The following is a 20933-nucleotide window of genomic DNA, read 5'->3' as shown; positions in this document are numbered from 1 at the left end:
CCCATACAGCACCCCCTCGGTTCTCCTGTACCGAAGGGGTCCTGGGGCCGAAGCTAGCCGAAGGATCGGCCGAAGCTACGGCCAGATCCTTCGGCAGCTTTGTGAATAGCCCCCTTAGTGATTTAGGGCCATCACTTTCCTTTAATAGGGATGTTATACAGGAAGTTAGAACATAATAAAGCTAGTTGTGTATATCCAAGATGTAATCGAAAAGCAAAGATATTGTATAACATTCTTCAATGTCAACTTGTCAACTATGGTTTCAGCAACAGCATCACTATCTGCAGTAAAACTATATCTGCAGTATAATTATTCCCAGAGAGGTCACTTTATAAAAGCAGCCATGGCTTGTGAAACAAATATACATTAAAAAGTTTATCTTTTACTGCATTCTATAGTGACATTAAAGGAGAACTATGACTTAAGGGCAAATAAAAATACCCCTTACCTTGATTGTAGTAGCATCGTTCCTTTTTTCTAAAGTCGCAGCACATCACAGATAAAACCCTCAAAACCTGTAGTAAATGGCCATCTTCAACCCTGCTCCAAGCTCCTTTCCTCTTAGGGGGCATTAACATTTGATCCAGCCCGCACACAGCTTTTTTTAAAAATGATCTCATTGCTGTGGCCGCGCTTCCTCTCATCGTGCACAGCTGTGTTTTGTCAGCTCGTGCACGCTGGCATTTGTGAGCGGGAGGCGGAGTCTGAAGTGAGAAGGCAGCAGCAAGAGACGGACTCAGCCTCCCTGCACATTCAGTGCTCTTTCCCCTCTCTCATCAGCGATCCCCAGTAATTAGGATGTCAGCATAACACAGGGGGAGAGAGAGAGGATAAAGCGCCATCCCTCTCTCCATTCATTTTCAGCGTCACACATATATGGACGTTCCCATTTGTAGTAAATGCTGAAGAGAGAGAGAGAGGGCTCCTTCCCCTCTGTCATCAGCGATCCACGATCATTTTAGTATGTCAGTGTCACACAGGGCAGGGAGAGAGAGAGAGGGGGGAAGGAGCCCGGCTGGCACACGGGGACGTGCAGGTAAGGAGAGAGCTGCTGCGCATGTCCATATATTCGTGGACTCGCAGCAGCTCTCAAGAATCACTGTCAGTCACAGTGAGGAAGATCAGTGGGGAGGATCCCGTCAGATACGTAGTGATGTCTCCTCATTGCGGCGCTTAGCCCCACCCACCACCTTAAATAAGGGTTTACAGCCTTACTGTGCATTTTGGCTAATTAGAGTAAATTACATAATTTACTTATTTAGCCTAAGGAATGCATTAATAAAGAAAAGATAGAACCCCATAGTTCTCCTTTAAATTTCATGAGTTTCTTAAATTTACTTATAACCTTTTGGTCATTTAGCGGCTGTTAGCCTGTAACCTAAAATACATCCACATCATCCTTCTTACCGGCTGCATTTAATACAGAATCATGTCGTAACTGGAGCCGGACCTAGACTGCCCTTAGTTTGACGTGGCTCCTCTCCTCTTGGCCTCAGCAACAGCTGAAAATCTATTTCAGACATAACAAATACAAGTGTTCAAGTCCTCTCATGACTTGTGTTGTACATAATCTACCTATAGGTTTTGTCTCTTCCATATCAAATAACAAAATGTAGTCTAGACAAAGTTAAGACTTGTTTATACTAATAGACAACAATTATCATTGCAAATTATATTTATTATTAATTTATATATTGCCGAAATATAACATAGCATTTTACAGATGGGGTAATATTTGCTGTTCTGAGCTTCATTATGTTTTATGTACTTAAATCTCACCAACATTCCAAGAGAGTTCTTCATTTAAATGTGCTTATAACACACACATTTTCAGTAAATTTTAGGCAGCCATATAATCTTTTAGTGTGTTTTGGGATTGTGGAAAAAAGTAGAGGCACCAAAAAGAAGATCACATACAGACATCAATGATCATACCAGGATAATTGCCGTTATAGTTGCATGTAGATCTTTTAGTTGCATAGAATTATTAAATTTGAGAATCTAGCCATTCATGATTTATGTTTAAATTTTCTGCAGATTGGACAAATCTTCTTCCACTTACTAAGGAGACTCAATAAATTTGCAGTTTTGTAACTGATTTTATGCAAGATACCAAATAAATTTGTATTTTTATCAAAGTATTTTAATCGCTTGTGCTGCAGCATCTAGAAAGCCCCAATTTTTTAAAAAACATTGGTTTATTGCTGTTTCATGGGGGTGCGGTGCATTTTCACTTGGTGGTTCAACTCTAACCAAATTGAGTGAACTCAAATTACTCATCACAGATCAACCATTTTTGAACACTTGAGGTCCGACATGGTAAACCAGGCCATTTTTCAGTTTTCAGAGCTGTGATAGCACTGTACCCAAATTAAATATATATAACATTTTGAAACAGCGCTTTCTTTTGGTGGTATTTAATAACCCCTTTTCAAGGAAAAAAGCCCAAACAAATGGAAAAAAACCGTTCCCTTCCTTTCTGTTATAAAACCCCTGAAATTGCCCCATTTTGGAACAGAGACAACTCAAGGTGAGATCTGATTTTTTTGGAACAGTTTTTTGGAAATTAAAAAAATGCTGGTATTGAGAGGGTTAAAACATGGAGCTTGTTAATGGTACACTTGATACACACAGAGAAGGAAGAGGAGATGAGGAGATTAATGTGCATGTCACATAAAGTAGGTGGATGGGGATGAAGGGTTTAATGTACAGAAGTGCAGGATAAGGAGGGTGAAAGGGTTAATATACAGGTCAGAGAAGATGGAGAATCTAGCTGACATATACTATGGAGGAGAGTAATAGGATTAAAAACTTTATTATACTTTATTGTTTTTTGCTGCTGCTGCAGCTTGTTTTAGCCAGGTCCTAATGAATACATTTTTTTCATTAGTTCCTTTACTCTCCCCTGTCTCCAGAGAGGAAGGTGGTGGCTAGTAAACATTGCCATGTCATCACTGTGATCATCACAGCGATTACAAGGCACACAGTCGGTATGATCAGCTCTGTGCCTGAACTTGATGTTCAGGAGCAGCAGCTTGTGTATGATCTGACTGCATGTACACAGGTAGGCATGGGAGAACGTGCAGGTACGTTCTCCCAGAATAATAGGGCAGCGGACTGGCCCTTTTATATGCAGTAGCCAGTCTGCAAGAGGTTGAAAAACAAAATAAAGGGAAGTGGAAAATGTAAGTTTTTATTTTCCAACAGAACTAGAAAATGAAAGACATACTTTTGAATATTATGGAAGACACCATCACTTTCCTTTCCTCTAACTTTGTATATCACACCAGGACAATCATTGATATTGTCCCAATACACATTACTTGGTTGATTTACTAAAGGCAAATCAGCTGTTCACTTTGCAGGGGAATATTCCCTTAAAGTGGCCATACACTTTACAACCATCGCAAGACCTTAGTTTTGCGATGGTTGTAAAGTAATTTAAAAAATGTACGATCTGCCCATCTTGGACAGGCAGATCGAACTTGAGGTCGCACTGAAATGACATCTCAGTGCGACATCTGGACATAATATCTGGCCACTTAGGTTTCACCAAAGGGAAAATACGCACTTCTAACATCTGAAGTGCCCATTGCTATACATGGAGCTTTTTCTTTTTTTAGAACCTACAGCATGTCCAAGAACAAGTAATACAAATGTTAAAGGCATGTGTGTTACATTGAGGAGGATGCACAAAAACAACACAAGGTTCTAATGTTACAGAGGACAGGCCAGTGTTTTCCATCCATCATTCTTGGAAGCCATTGGCATGTCTTTAGCTAGATGTACCATGTGTTATATGATAAATCTTTTAAACTGTTACTTCAGCAATTTGTGAAATAATTATGCCAGTCCTTTTAAAGTGAATCTGTGGCCAAGTTATTACACAAGCATTAAATAGACTTCAAAAGCTCTCACTGACCTTTGTAAGTTGAGGTACTATGGAGCATTACATCCTTAACGTTCCCAGCAGAAGCCCCGAAGATGTTCATTTGGGCTCTTTCAGCTGTGCAGCTCACCCTGCTAAAGCACCTGCTCTGTGCTTACTTTAGGGATTGAATGTCTACTTCCACATGTGGGAGGGGAAAGCAGGGATAACGGATTGCTGAGAGAAGGACTTAATTGCATCTGGTGTGAACTTTGACCCCTTGCAGCCCATTCCCACCAATCCTTTAAAGGGTTTTGGGTATCAGTAGTTAGAAGCAGGCTTCCTGATCATGTGATCACTGTCGTAGTGGGAACATGATCGGAGCCCATCGTACCGGGTGGTAAGCAATGACCTGGAGCTGTTGGTGAGAGCTCGGTTAATGTGCTGGGAGCGCAAATGCAAATGATGCAAATGTGTTATTTTATTTTCTCATCATTGTTATTGTATATTAGTCATTGCTAACATATTGTAATTACTATATGTAACCCTTTATGCTATACATTATTTGTCCTTTCATTTTTTTTTTATGTACTTTAAAACCTGATAAAAAGGTATTGGGGGGAATTTATCAATACTGGAGCAGAAGAATCTGGAGCAGTTGCCTATAGCAACCAATCAGCTTCTTTCATCAGTTTGTTCAGTTAAGGTTTGAAAATGAAAGGTGGATGCTGATTGCTTGCCATGCACAGCTGCTCCCGATTGTGTCTGCTCCAGTTTTGATAAATTCCTCTCAATGTATATTCAATGTATTAATATTAAAGGGTATCTAGACCCAAGAACACAATTGTAATATATTGTAGCTTACCAGTCCTTAGATGTGGTGGCTGCATTAGTTTTGATTTTTCAGGCTAAGAACATTTTTAGCAGATACGGAAAATACCCGTTGATCTTCCCATAAATGCAGTTTCCTTGCAACTTCCTGTGAAGTGAACTGATATATCAAACTTCCTTCTAAGGTATCTTTTGCAAACTACAAAATATTCCCTGAGATGAAGAGAGAAAAATGTGTTTGTAGTGTTGTCCTAGGGTGACAACTATCCTCCTCCCAATAGATACAGTACAGTGAATGCGCCACCACATCTAAGGCCTCTTTCACACGCGCCGATCAGGAGAGGATCTGTGATTGGATCCTCTCATGATCACAGCAGTACGGAGCGGATGTCACCGCTGTGACATCCATGTCCGTACAGTTGTTTTCCTCCACCTTGCAATGGAGGAAAAAAAGGAAACTGCCGAACCCTATGTCTGTCTATGGGGAATCTGATGTAAACGGACATGTGTCCATTTACACCAGATTACCCCATGGACATGTGTCCATTTACACCAGATTACCCCATGGACATGTGTCCATTTACACCAGATTACCCCATGGACATGTCCATTTACACCAGATCACCCCATGGACATGTGTCCGTTTACATCAGATTACACCAAATCCGGCATGATCCGGTCCAGGAAACAGATTTCTGATCTGTCCATTTCTCCGGACCCGGCTGGAGGGTGGGGTAACCGGGTGTAAACGGACGCCAATATAATGTATATAGTATGTAGAAGACGTGTCTACGTTGCTGATCACAACCTGAGTTGATCAAAAGAAAGCAGAGACCCCATAGCCCCACCATCTTATAAGTATAACTAATACATTAGGAACCTGCAAAGGACATCTAAAAATTACTGGATAAGTGTCGTATCCTCTTTATGGGTGGTGTTAAGTTAGCAATGGCAGTCTATATATTTATTTAATGGCATTATTCGGTCGCTGAAAGGTACCCAATTGTATAGTGGCTAATCAGTTTCTTTTTATTTCATCTGGATCTTTACACACTATAGGGACTCAATGGTTACAATTCCAGGATTGGCTTTTGGATTTGGCTTTTGCATAAACTTTCCCTGGAGTGTATCAGCAGTAAGGCATTTTAAAATAGACTTAATCAGGCCCAAAGGCTAATGAAAATTACTGTATATAGTCTGGAAAGGGCTGCGCGCTTTCTCTGTGCTCTTGGTGTTATTTAAATCAACAAAATAAATATACCTTTTTTTCAGTTTGTCGCCACTGCTTAAAAGTCAGCCTTCCATAAAAAAGGTAACAATAAATGATAATGGTGTAAAAATCAACCTAAACCCCACCTCAGTTTCTAAACCAACGATGCACAGTGAGGATTCTTTTTCCATGACTCCACTTAAGGCCCCGTTCCCACTGTGCGATATGCAAATCGCGCGTTTGTCGCGCGATTTGCATATTTGCGCGACATCGCGAGATTTGCCGCGCGATGTCGCGTTCAAGCTTGCATTGAGCAAGCTTGAATCGCGGCTAAATCCGCTCCAAAAAGGGTCCTGCTGTAGCGACACACGCCCCGCGACAGCAGGACCCTTTGCCCCATTGGATTGCATTTGCCGCGATATCGCGGGAATTACCGCGCGATAAATCGCTCAATGTGAACGGGGTCTTAAGCGGTAGTATGTTTTGCTGCTATCAACTCTGCAGTGTGATGTGCATGAACACATGAACATTGTGCCAGAAAACCAGATTTCTCCAGCAGGTGGTGTTGTAGGGAAAAACATCACTGCTCATATCAAGGAAATGGGGCACCTATAGAAGTCAGGGAACACTTTGTTTTAGGTCCTGTCCAAATGGGCATTTAAAGGGGGGGGGGGGGGGTGCTTGGCAGGTAGTGCTGGCCTGTAGCAAAAACCCTGTAAACACTAGATCTGATACAGTGTAATGACCCTGGCAGCTTAGTAAACACAAAGGCAGTTGGTTGCGGAACATCACCCTGAACGTAGATTCATAATGTTTAATGGAAAACCCTTTTAAGAACCAGCAAATAGAGTCAGACGATTGTGACAACATCGCTAACATTGTGATTGTGACATCTTCACATACACTCTGTAGGTCAACATTTATTTTGAATGAATATTTCTCCATTGTCAGTTCATGTGTTTACAATTATTACATTTTCTAGTGTTCCATCAGACATTTTCAGCCACAGTTATCTTCCAAATTTAATAAACAAACATACATAAAACTAGTACTCAACTTGCCTAAACCTTAATAACAGGTATTTTCTATTGCCCAAAAAGATGCACCTACAGCAGGAAACGTATATACAAATATTTTCATTTTAATACTGTATAAATAATGTACATTACATTAAATGTGATATAAAATATTAGACATAAAGGAAAGGGCTCTATGCTGATTGGTTTACACAATTGGTGAGTTTAGAGAAGACAAGACCAATTAATTCTTCTACACCTGTTTTATAGGAAAATATTTTTAACACCACATCGGTATTCCCTCTATGTCAATATATATGACAAACTGAAATGAAAAAAGGGGGGCTAAAAAAAACTCCATCGCAGAATTCTGGGATCCTTCTATAGAAACTTGAAAGCCCAAAATCTGCATCTCCTTGGCTCTGCAGATCTTGAAGCTGGTCTCAGGGTTTACCTTCAGAGTAACTGTTGATTAATCTGAGGTTACTTGCTGTTATGGGCAGCATTTGTCACCATAGGAAGATCTTATTCTGCAGAGAGATACACAACAACAAGATGTGGGATACCTTTGCAATGGTGCTGTAAAATGTAGGTACCCCTTTATGCTACTACCAAAAATGGTCAGAATTATTTGGGAGTATTCTCATTTTTGTTATGGAAATACAAATCCTGTGGATTGGAGTCTGAAAATATTTTTGGGATCCCCTTATTGTCAGAGATTTAAGCAGCTCATTTAATGGTTTTAGAACAATGACACACCCTTTTTAGAGGTCTTAAAACAACGAGAGTGCATCATTTAGGGCCTCATTACAAACCAGACACCACATATTTGATAAGTACAGTTTGTTCCATGTCCTCAAAGCTACTATTACAGAACTCACATTTCTTCATAGACTACTAGAATGCATAACAAGTGAGTTTCTACTATGCTTGTAAAAATGGAGTGACCATGGCAGATAAAGAAAAGGCAGATTCACTTACACTCCCCCACCCCCAAATGGTAAATCAACTTTAAAACATAAAAAATTAGCTCGCAATAACTCATAAATAATAATGTTATAATTGCTTGACCAATAATGTTATCATATGTTTTGGGAAAGTATTACAGCGTTTGTTTAATAAAAATAATACAACACAACGAGCTTTTAAATTAAAGAAGTCATGATGTAGACAAATGAACACTGGGTCTCATATATTGGATGTAAGGGAGTGTGACAATTTGTGATAAGCTGCAATCAGTTAGATGCTCGATTTTATTTTTCAAATGCAATAGAGGTGTGACGCTAGCTTTTGATTGGTAGCTCTGGGCTACACTTTTACTTTCCCTTCCCTTAGCTCATGAAATCTAGTGGGAGATTAGGAGTTACTGCTCCAGCAGTATGTGTATACATGTGGATAAAACATATAGAGCTGGAGAAATAAATGCATTTTTTACCCTAGAATAAAATCTTATCTAAAACAAACCGAGCACTTTGCACAGTAAAGCTGCATGAAATCTATTTGCAAGAGAGCAGGAGCAGGCAGTTTACAGATGAATTCTCTGTAGAGGTCTTTGCAATGACTGTACTTAGTCTTTACATTCTCTCTGCTGAAATGCAACTGGAAAATATGCCAAGAAAAAGCCACAGAATTGACAATTATGAATATTTCTGCAGATAGGATAAAAGCATAATCCCAACTATGATGAACAAATGAGATATGTTTTTAAAAGATATAATTAATTAAATGGAACCAACATGAGGGGGGTCCAGACAACGGCTACCTGCATGCTTACCTCAGCTGGTTAGTGTATGATAGTATTTATAGCCAATAACAGAACATGAGGCTCAAGGACTTTTCCATTTCACTACATTGCGTGCTAAGGGCCTACAAACACTGCACTACACACCAGTACATGTCAGCTTTACTGCTCGTATCACATTATATGCTTCTGTTTCCATACAGCATGCTGTAAAATCAGACCAGGTCAGTCAGTGTGCTACTATATTATCAAGTGCAAACATCAGTGCACATTTGTGTAACAGTTATTGTGCCCTCAATACATTTTTATTTTTTTTAGCTCAGACAGCTTATTTTGCCAGTTTGTGGCCTCTCTTCTCCCCTTCATACTGATATGACAGCCTGTGTCCTGTTTTTCACCTACCCCACCACCAGACTGTGGATGGTACCTTCTAGAATGCAACTCTATTGTAACCATGCAACACCTTTGCCATTCTCTTGTAATCAAGTCATTCAAACCATTTCGCGCAGCACATATAGTTTGCTACCATGCACTGCCATACAAGCTCCCCATCCACTTTGTTCAGTCCACCCATTACACTGATTTACCAGCATTCAGTGCAAGACTATGGTCCCTTAACCCACATCAAACCTATAAAGATTGATCAGATTCATCTCATTCTCTTTCATATGGTTATATAGTTAGGTCTGTGGTCCCTCACTACTAGCTGTGATATACCCTGCACATGACATGCCCACTTATATTTCTTTCCTGCAGCCACTGATATGTTAGCCAATATCAAGCCTTTGGTTCCTACAAACTGGCACAGTTACACTTATTTTTGCTATTCTCATTCTTGTAGTACACTTATATATTGATGTGTCCTTCTCACATAAACAATGTGTTGGTTGGACTCCACAGTTAGGGGCACCCCTCACCTTAATTGCGGCTAAGCATTCACAGAGAATGGCACAAGTAGTTCTGTTTGCATTACTTACACAATATAACTTGTATATAAAAAGTTCTGAAATGAAAATGCCTGTTTCAACAGAGCTAACAATTAGATTCTCCCTTTCATGTTTTTTTGGAAGCTTAGAAGATGAAAGGGTAAACAGTGATTAGTTGCTGTGCACAATCTAAGCACCTTTAAACGGTTTATGTATCAGTTTGAGTACCGTGTATGATATTTCTAAAAGTTGAAAAGACATAGGGCATATATCATAATGCTCAAAACCTTGTCATTGCTCCATAGTCGGGCAACAGACATTGGATGGTGTTGGTAGGTTACCCTTAAAGTTACGCTTGTCTTGCGGTAGCAGCTGCTTACTAAAAGTAAAACAACCCCAACCAGTGAGTTTGAAACCCATTGGCCATGAGGTCTATAGAGCTATCCTAATCATTTTTTGAACCTGCCTAAACTGAGAAAATTTGCACTCACAAGCAAGTTAGTTTTAGGTGGTGTTGCTAAGAACACTGAAAGGTACTTATCAAAGTGTCTAACAGAAGAACTGTCTTCCACTTGCCAAGGTTTTAAAAACTGGAAGTAAGACCATTATTAGTTACAACACAAATAGTTCTTATTAAAATCACTTGGATAAATAAAGTCCACTGCTTCTGTCTACAAAATTGCTATCTTTAATATGTGTAACAAAAATGCACTTTAAAAACTGAATGCATATCAAGCTATTCTTTGTTTGTATGGTGGTAACGTGTAACAAGGACTTATATGTGGCTATTAATTTTATTATGCTGAACATACAATTAAAAAAATTAAATACATTCCTTCAAAATTCAGTTTTTCTTATTAAAATGGGAATATGCCCTGAAGAACAGCAAGGCTTTAATACAAGATTATATTACAATACATAGACATTCTCTGAAATAAAATAATTAGAATAATTAAAGAGAAAGAGAACAGAACGCTACAAATAATCAAACCACAGATTTGTTTTAATGCAAAAATTTTTTTACCTGAGTGTATAGATAATATGCTATAATATTTATATATATTTATACTATATACTTGCCAACTTTAAGTAAAAAAACAAAACAACCCACTTTTTAAAAAGGCGCAACTCAGGAGAAAAATAGGAAATGCATTGAGGTGTTGCCTTTTAAGCTGGGAAACCATAAAAGCTATATGAAGAATAGCAATACATTTTAAAGGATTTACACGTGTCTAGTTGGTATTTCTTTTAAATAGTGCAAACAGTATGAGTGCACTGTAAATTCATAACAGCCAATTGCTTTTATTAACTTACGATGCAGTGTCCTGCTCTCTGATTGGCTGCCATGGCTTAGATTTCAGATATGCAATTTGGGCCTGTTGGCTAAGCTTCTTCAATAACAGATGAAATAACAGTGGGAGCTGCATTTTCTGATTACACTGCATTCGTTTCATCCCTTCCACATTAGAATGTGCACAGTCTTAAATTCAGAATCCAGGGGAGCTGTACTTTTTAACTCTCCTATATGCATAACTTAAGAACCCAGATGAAGTTCTCCAATAAATACAGGAAGCCATAATTATTACAAGTGCCATTCATTCTAATGAGGATCACTTTGTTTTTTGGGTTGCAGAGAAATGGCACTTTGATACAATAAATCGGGACTAGTACCTCCGAGTCTGATGAAATGTTATTAGCAGTTTGGACCATGTTATTAAATATTCTTAAAAATAATTAATAGCTTATAGCATTAACCAGTAGTAACCGTTAAGATTTTATTTACTAAACTCAAAGAAAAGGTGAAATGTGACAGACTGCAATTGGACTCTTTGTACATAGTCATTGAACTGCCATATTTAAATAGCCTGTAGTTGTATAACCATTACCTATACCAAGTTGGAGACAGTTTGTATATTGTAGCATTTGCTTTTAACCATCAGTATGTTAGGGACTCCCGACTTCATGGGATGTTTCCCCCACACTGTGAAACATAAAAATTCCACGTGCCATAAAGTCTTGCACTATCTATAGATTCTGTGACCTTGACCAGCCATGTTTTTTGTAAAATATGTGGCAACTTATAGCAGGCTTATTGTTTCAACAGCACACTAAACATTAAAAAATGAATAAAACTGTGTTACAGTGATTATGTGTTTACAGCTGATTACTCCAATTTTTAATCACCTTCTCTTGTGCATTAAGCTTCTGGCAGACATATATATTGACTCCACGAGATGTTGAAAGGTGATGCGAGTAATCTGACACTGCACTGTTGCCCTTCTCCTGTCTTGTACCATTCTTGCCACTCTCCGTTCAGCACTGACATTGACTAGTCGCTGACGGCCACAATTTGCACGTTCAGACCCAGATTTTCGGCTGACAGTCCAGTCTTTAAACACTTTAACAACAGCTGCTCTTGAACATTTAATGAATTCTGCTGTTTTGCTGATACTCGCTCTATGGCTCCGAGCGCCAACAATCATCCCACGTTCAAAGGCTGTTAAATTGCGTTGTTTACCCATATCTTCAGAAAAAAATCACTTCTACTGTCGTGGTAAACAACCTGCTTCCCTATTTATAATGGTCTGGCCCTCTAGCAATTTCAGCGTGAAATTATAGCTAATTTGCCTACAAACGTCAGGTGGTCATAATAATCTGGCCACTCAGTGTATATCCATGGATATAAATCAGTGTGAACAGCCTATATAGAGGCACAGACTGAACTCAAGTATTCCTAAAAGCCACTATGATTGGGTAAACACTTCCAGCACACATCATAGACTCCCAATTGATTGTTGATATTCACATGTAGTGTAGTATATCAGCTCTTGCCATTTGATACAAGGGAAGAAGGTGCAGAATTGTTCTTCATTTCTTATAAATGGTATGCATGACAGTAATTGCATGATATTTTAAATTTAGCTCACACTGAAGATTCCTTTTTTCCTAATCTTATATTATAAGACCACCTTAAAATACCTAAAATAAAAATATTACAGAGGAATAGAAAGATTTTACTAAGTAAGTAAATATGTTGGCATTTTTCTCCTTGTTTTTATAAACATACAAAATAGGTAAACAACTTACATGCATACACACATACACACAAATACATACATATGCATTTACACATGCATACGCATACACACACACACGCACACACAAACACACTCGTGAGTCTGCATGTAAGGTAAGTCTACCCGTTTCATAGTGAAGATCATGAATTAACACGAAATACGAAAAATACTAGAGGTAGTCTGCTGTTTGTGGGGTTTTTTTGTTTGTTAGTGATATTTTTCTGATGTAAGAAACTGTTCAAATTGTTTTTTTTTGCTAAAGGCTTCTGTGCAACAAGTCTAACTGTTCAATGTATATAAACATTGTTTAATGCAAATATCCATCCATAGGTCCTATGTAAACGAAGTGCTTGATGATCTTTTCCAACTGTATCCAAAAACAGGTGTCAAAGTCCACTTGGATGCCACACTGCCTGTCAATAAATGTACTGTAAAATTCAGGCAAACTATTTTCTTAATGACAATGTAATTTTTCTTCATAACAAAAGATTTCCAAATAGTGGACTGTTCTCCTTGGAATGGATAGTTCTTTATGTTTGGTAGAAATGATGATAGTGGTGGTGATGTTCATGGTGATGATGATGCTCATGTCTTTGTATCAAGTGTCCAGAGTGGCCTTCATAAAGTAACATGCTTGGTAGATCCCTCACATGCTCATTCTCCACAACATTTACTGGGGACTGGAAGGCTTTACACATCTGGTGGCTTTCCTTAGCTTTCTGCTTGCTCTTTCTGTGTGGCTGCTGAGGTGGTAAAGGATGATATGGATAGCCCTGTCCCATAAGAGCAGCTGGTGAAGTTACGGGAATAGACATAGCATGGTTAGGTTTGCTTCTCGGTGTCCTTCCTGGTTGGCTGATCGATGCAGTAACATGTTTAGTTGAAGCTTTGGGACTTTTTACAGAATGTTTGTTGGACTCCTGGCCTCTTTGCCTTTGCTGAAGTTCTACCATCTTTGGATGAGAAGGGTCTAATAGACAGAAATGCCCATGATCCAATGCCTGGGACCTCCTCTGGTGGAGGTACAGGGTTTCTGGTTCATGCGACCGAGATCTCATCTGATTAGAAGGTCTTGCGTGGGAATCTGTTTTTTCACCTGTGGTTGGAGAACCTGAGAAACACAAACATTTTATTATATAAGACGCTAACACAGAATCCAAATTAGTCAAAATGAATTCCGATTTATTTGATATGAAATGAGAACAAAATCTGATATGCATTTTCTGGGTATAAAATACACCCAATATTTATTTTCAAATTTATTTTCCAGGTTGGCCCACTCAGCAGGTCTTCTGTGGAATTTACCCTTCTTTTCCATTTCTGTGTGAAGGACATAGTTAGGTGTCTCCTCAGCCCCCAAAAAAGAGATGGCACTTAGATTACTGGCTTACCAGAACAGAGCTAAAATAGTAGGAAAGCAGGCAAGTGAGGTGTGGAGAACCCTAACAAAGTACGATTATTATAGGACAACAGAGTTTTCCCAATTTTTTAAAGTCAATTTCCCCTTTCGCAGGCAAATTGCAATAACACCTATTTTATATTTGTTACATGTTCTCATTGACGTAGTATAACTAATAAAATAAAACACTGCTGATTATGTATTACATGCTCTATTATGAAATAAGCAATTGTATCTGCACAGAATTTTTCTCAGTAATGCTGGGCAGGTTAATGTTGAATCAGTTGTAAATTAGATATTTGCATGAGGATAGTCAGAGTTTCCTTTCACTTTAACATTGAATTGAAATTGAGATAGAAACTTCCAAAGGTCTGCTACACAGGGATATCTAAAACATGAGGAATATTTTTTTAAATCATTTTTAGATATGCTGTGTGAATAGGAACATATAACAAACATATAGTAGGGGTAGTCTCTAATTTAACTTCAAAAGTAGAAAACACTCTAAATTATTTTCTTTTTTTACTTAAAAAAACTCCCTAAAAGTGTAACATTTGTAAACTAACTAGCCCAGTTTATGCCATCAACTAAGAAAATCCATAAATATAAGACTTTACTTTAGTTAGACATCAGATGTAAATTGCAGAAATTATAGAAATAAAGTGTATGGCAATAGTTTTGGGTAGAGTGGGGAAGGGTCAGACCCCCTATCAAGGCTGTACTACTTTCACCGCTGAGGAGATTCACCCTCTATGTCTACCCTGGTGACTATTATCATTGAGACAGTAAGAGATGGGAAATCAAACATTTTAGAGTTGTCAGCAGAACAAGAGGTGGGAGTAAATCTTTCAATGGGGACACTTGGTAGTAACTGTCTAAAAGGAGAATTCCCCTTACATTTAAAGAGATTCCCCCTCATTTCCTATTGCATTTCCGAGAAAGGAATTTAAGGGAAATCTCCCTAACAGAATGCAAATAGCATAAACAAACCTTACCTACTCTAGCCAAAACTAAAAAAATAAAGAAGTTTGGGCTACACATACACTCTAAAGAGGATCCTGTAAATCGAAATGCCCTTTACAACAGAAAGAAAACACACCACACTTTTTTTCATTTATTTTCAACTGGTGATCCTGCAAATAACACACTTCCTGTTAATGTCTACACTTTTTCCTCCTCTTTATCTATGTGGGCAAGCATGGTTGTCACACAGTCTGAACATCAAATATATCTGCCTTTGTTCATCTACATTACATGGTGTATTGATTGGACTAGTAGTTTACACAATATAGATAATATCAGCTATCAAACAATGCTCAGCACTTTACCAACGTTTCAAAGATTTTCTCCTAGTTTATAGATTTATATTATTTTTATTAATATATATTTTTCATTTTGATATTTAATTGCTGACCCCACCTACAGTAGGCGCCATGTAGGATTATCTACCTTTTTGTAATTTTTTGCTTAGCGATCTGACACTCTAGCTTTTTAAATGATTCTTTCTATCACTTATTAAATGTGTTTATTTTTCTCCTACATTGGACAGAGACAGAAAATTGTATACTTACCTATCGGTAATTTTCCTTTCCTGATGCCAATACATGGCAGCATACAATGGGTATGGATCCGCCCCCAGCCCAATCACAGGACCAGTTATACAATAAATTAAAGCCCGCCTCCCAAGGCCACCATTCTCGTAACAAGTACTCAATGCGAAAGCCATGGGAGGGTCCTGTATGCTGCCATGTATTGGCGTCAAGAAAGGAAAATTACCGATAGGTAAGTATACAATTTTCCATGTTTCTGACGCCTACATGGCAGCATACAATGGGATCTAACGAGCACACAACCAGGGTGGGTCATTCTGAGACATTTATTTATTTGTACCACTGGTAAACACATTCAGAAACAACTTCCCCATGGGCAAGACTCCTGGATAGACCCTGTAATGGGACAGGAATGGTGGCCTTGGGAGGCAGGCTTTAATTTATAGTATAACTGGTCCTGTGATTGGGCTGGGGGCAGAACCATACCCATTGTATGCTGCCATGTAGGCATCAGGAAATAATAATTTAAAGAGCTAGAGTGTGAGATCTCTGAGCAGGAGAAAAATTAGAAAAGGTAGATAGTCCTACAGCTATAGGCCGTGTCAGCAATTAAATATAAAACATCAAAATGAAAAATATATTAATAAAAATTATAATATAAATATATAAAATAGGAGAACATTTGTGAAAAGTAGGTAAAGTGCTGAGCTAGCATTGTTTGATAGCTGATAGTTTTACATTTCTCCCACAAGTAATGCTATTTTAGAAAAATACAGGGATCGTATGTGTATGTTACAATAAAAATAATGTTCTTTATGCTTTCATTTAAGGTGACAGGCATTGACAAGGGCATTGCCTTTTCTATTAATGTAACAGGCATTTCCTGTACTTGCTGAAAATGCTTGTAGCCTGAAAAATGAAAATGAATGCAGCCACCACATCTAAGAACTGTAAGCTACGATATATAAAATTTTTGTTTAGATACACTTTAACAAACATCACTATTACAGCTAGTGCGAACAGAAGTTACTTCACTTTCTAAAGTATCTTTTTACAATCATGCTGGTTCACATTTACACTTCTGTATTTAGTTGCTAAACATTTACTGTTCCCTTCAGATGTATAGGGAATCACTATAGCTAACAGCTACTAAATCAACATTGTATTAACAGTTGGATGTTTCTGAGATTCCCTCTATAATTCAGCGGTCATTACACCGTATTTTTAGTGATGAAATACAGCACTATCAGTGCAGAAGGGCGCATGTGTAAAAAGGTACTTTAGATCCCCAGGGCCTAAATCCAGTTAGGCAGCTGAATAATAAAATACTGACCACAATGTCTGCCTAGCATATACAGATTCTGTGAGCCATTGGATTATGCATACATATTGAAGTATAATCAATACATAGTACTGTGTACCAATGTTACTTTCAGCTAATTCATGCACATATTACGCATTAAATGTGTACAATTTCTACTTGCATTTAAAATGCTAAAGCAGTCGTCAGGCTCAGTACACTCCGGTTATGCAAACAAAACTTTCCAGGTGAACCAAACGTGAGCTTTTTATATGTCCCAACTGTCAGCAATACACACCTGGTCCAAACCTTGAAGTGTAGTTCTCTATTCCTGCAAGATCCAAATAGTGGTTTCTCCTTTCAATGTTTTCATCCACACATTGCCTCAGACATTCAGTCTGTTCTGTTTCATTTTCAGCTGGGTTATGTCTATGAGAGATAACAAAGAACAGGATACGTATGGGAACCACTCTCATAACATCAATGAACAGATAAAACAATCTGCATCAACTTTTTTTTTTTTTTGCAAGCAGGAAGAAATTTCTTATTTTCCTTGTATCACCCTGTCTTTCTTGACTCGCTCGTAAAATATACTTGTCACCTATTTATGTTGAAGGCTGCCATTGCGCAACCTCAACACATTTTTATAGAATGCATCCCTCATAGCATTGTTTCCAAAGGAATTCAAATCAAATAAACTTTAAAGCCTTACTGATAACAATAAAAGTGTCCGTCTCAGCACCTCAGATTATAAGACCTTGTGATAATAACCTACAGTAAATACTAACACCATAACATGTACAGACTAAAGCTGGGTATACACGATTCTATTTTTTTTTCCGTTGAACCTACGGGCGTAGCTTACAAGCATTGATCAAGGAATCCCCTATTGTTTCTATTGTAGTCTGACAGTGGCCGTCGGCTACTGTCTGAATACTTGAAAAGAGCCTTCACCTCACTGGCTGCTAGCTCGGTTCGTCCGATAATCTTCCAGCCTGCTCTTTCAATCAGCTGATCTAGGGATGCCGGGCAGAAGCGTGCCCCATTTCAACCTGTTCATCAAGAACTGGCCACACAATGCTTCATTTTCGTGCAGGACTAGACTGAAATTTGAGCAGCGTATGGCCAGCTTTAAGCTGAGCTCTATGCAAATGCAGAAAGCAATTAATGCATTTATATATTCATGAAAAAATTGAATTTATTGTGACAACCTGAAGCTGGCTTTGGATTGGCCATCTGTTATCTCCTGTGAAGTAGCACTAAGATCGGGAAAGGGAGGTGAAGGCACATGTTCTGACAAGGAACATGCTGACAGGGAGACAGTGTAGTGGGATACATGCACCAGTTTGCTGCTGCTCCTTCACTGTCCAATCATGGACAGCTCCCACATCAATATATCAGTTGTGTGTTTAGCTGTTTGCCTGGAGTTCAGCTTTAATTATAAGTATGGGGCAGTCACACTGAACATCACATTTTTAAAATACCTTATATATGTTTCTTATTTAATTTTTATATCCTCTATTCTATATCCTGTATTCTGCATCATTTCATCTGGTAAATAATGGCAGACACAACTGAAGTATTATAACATTGTGTGCAATTGGTGGTTACTTCTACTGAAATACTTTATAACTATTATTTGTATTTCTTGAGGAATGTTTAGGGGTCTCCTAGAACTGTCCCTGTTGATTTTCTTTATCTAGGCATAACATTTCTACCCTTCAGACATAACACTCCCTTTTATCTTTTCTTTTGTCTGTCTCTGCCTTCCAAATCCTAAACTCTGTAAATCCCAGGACCATTTGCAGTCTAGCTTCTGGGGCCCACAGAATACTTTTTATCACAAAGAAAGGACTAAGTTAGCGCCGAACGTTTCTACGCATAGAGACCCAGTGCAGACACAAGAGCTACAGCCATGCTTAGATTGTGAGACAACAAGACATTGGGGGAGAAATTAGATCAGCTGCTGCCAACATAAATAATCCTAGAAGGGCATAGGACCATCAGACTTTTCTTGTCAATTCTATATTGCAGACTTTTTTTTTATAAAGATACAGTTTCTATTCATGTGGCCTACAGAACAAAATATGAAGGAAACCTTACAAGGGCAGGCTCTTTTTATTGGAAAGGCACAAATTTAAGAACAATCATTATGCTGTAATTGCGACTTTAAAGTGTATGCATAGCTAAAAAAAAAAATGTTGTGTTAGTTTTGGATAGAGTATGGAAGGGTTAAAACCACCACCAGTTTTTTTTCTGCTGTGTGTGTGTGTGTGTACCATTGGGGGAATTTGACTTTATATCCTGTCCAAGAGATGTGATCAGAAGTTGCTTAAAATCTCATAAAGTGAGGGCAAATCCCCTTTTAAACAGTTGTCCCGAGAACAAGTGATCTTTTTGGAAGATTAGCTTTTGCTCTTGGGGACAACTCTAACAAAAAAAAAAAAAACTTGATAGAAAGTCTAAACCAGACTTCTCTATCCAAAAAATGCATAGAGATTCACTTTAAGAGAATTTACCTTCCTAATCCACGCTTTTTTTCAGAGTTCCGCAAATCTTCATTGACCTTGCTATCACTTCTGTGTCTCCCATTTTGCACCCCTGCAAATAAACAAAACCGTCAGTCGCATAATTGACAGACAAGCAAAGTAAACAAGCTTCTTAGAATCTGTGTAACAAGAATATAATACTGAACACATAACAACAAAATACACCTTGAGGACAATTTATCAAAACTGGAGCAGACAAAATCTGGAGTAGCTGTGCATGGCAACCAATCAGCTTCTATCGTTCATTTTAAAAGCATGAAGAGAAACTGAAGAGAGAAGCCGATTGTTTGTCATGGGAAACTGCTCCAGATATTGTCTGCTCCAGTTTTGATAAATTGCCCTTATACAGTACTACAAGGATCTAAAACATCCAGCGTGTCGCCCTGGTGACACTTGCTTGAAGAAACAGCGAAAAAAACGGAGGAAAAGAAAAAAATTCCCAGAGAAATTTTTTTAGCTCCTTACTCCTGACGCTAGGCAAAAAACTGGAGACTTGTCAGCAAGTGAGGGGTTGGGCCACCAGCAGGGGCCGCCCCTAGGCTGTCTTGTCTTTTTAGTTATGTGCCTAGCGTCCTACTCCTGCAGGTGGCGATATACCTACCATTCAGGATCTACGATCTGTTGCCCTGTGTCCTTCAAAGAACGGGAGAGAAACATGTACATATACCAAAGGACATAGCTAACAGTAAAGGTGGCAATACCTGGTTCAAATTCCAGATGTTTCCTGCTGAAGTGGCATGGGAACACATAACAAACATAGTGGAGGGTTCTCAAATGTGTCTGCAAATGTGGAAATATTGTTTAAAGTGACTCTAAACTCAGGAGTTAAATCTTAAAAATACATTGAAGTATCCAAACTATTAACAAAAAGGTAGTTTATTTGTGTATCACTTAGCTGTAGATCCTTAAAATCATCTCTGAATTGGTGTTGACACTGTCCTTCTGGAGGGTGGCTGCATTTGTTCCCCATGGTCCCTGTGTGTGTTGTAAAGTAGCCACCTCTCCAAGATTCGCTTCTGTGATGGACTGCAATCTCACATTTAGACTACTAAGTGGCTGGCTACTTTACAACAGTGGTGGCTACTTTACAACAGTGGTGGCTACTTTACAACATACACAGGGACCATTGGCAACAAAAGTAGCCACCCTCCAGAAGGAATAATGGTGTTAAGATTTAACTCCTGAGTTTAGTTGCACTTAATGTTAAAGAATTTTACAAAACTGCACAGATTTGAAAATGTGTGTGTGGCCTGATAATCTTGACCCTGTTATGCCATGATGCTGATGCATTGATTTAAAATCTGGTGTTGAGCTCTGGCATGTGACACTGGCCTCCAGCTCCTTCCAGCTGGGTCTATCCCATTTCTGAGGGTCCTGTGCTCAGCACAAACTTGAGATTTTGAGGGTGATTCCTACTTTTAATGCAAATCCCTCATCTGAGCCCCCCCCCCCCCCATAAAAACAGG

The 20933-nt window shown here is 38.6% G+C and overlaps 1 protein-coding gene across 1 annotated transcript in view; it reads right to left on the bottom strand.

Moving 5' to 3' along the window:
* Positions 1–12740: 12740 nt before the first annotated feature.
* The window catches only part of NKD1 (naked cuticle homolog 1), a 90124-nt gene continuing 81931 nt past the window's right edge, over positions 12741–20933 (bottom strand). The window contains exons 8-10 of the mRNA XM_018566083.1: positions 19438–19519; positions 17217–17347; positions 12741–13780 (exon numbers count right to left, since the gene is read on the bottom strand). Coding sequence (XP_018421585.1) covers positions 13200–13780; positions 17217–17347; positions 19438–19519 — 794 coding nt within the window. The 3' untranslated portion in view covers positions 12741–13199. The remainder of the gene's footprint in view (positions 13781–17216; positions 17348–19437; positions 19520–20933) is intronic.

The sequence above is a fragment of the Nanorana parkeri genome, unplaced genomic scaffold (assembly GCF_000935625.1).
Source record: "Nanorana parkeri isolate BGI_ZX_2015 unplaced genomic scaffold, ASM93562v1 scaffold914, whole genome shotgun sequence".
Classification (NCBI taxonomy): domain Eukaryota; kingdom Metazoa; phylum Chordata; class Amphibia; order Anura; family Dicroglossidae; genus Nanorana; species Nanorana parkeri.
The sequence above is the reverse complement of the archived record's forward strand: the minus strand, read 5'-3'. Positions and strand labels throughout refer to the sequence as shown.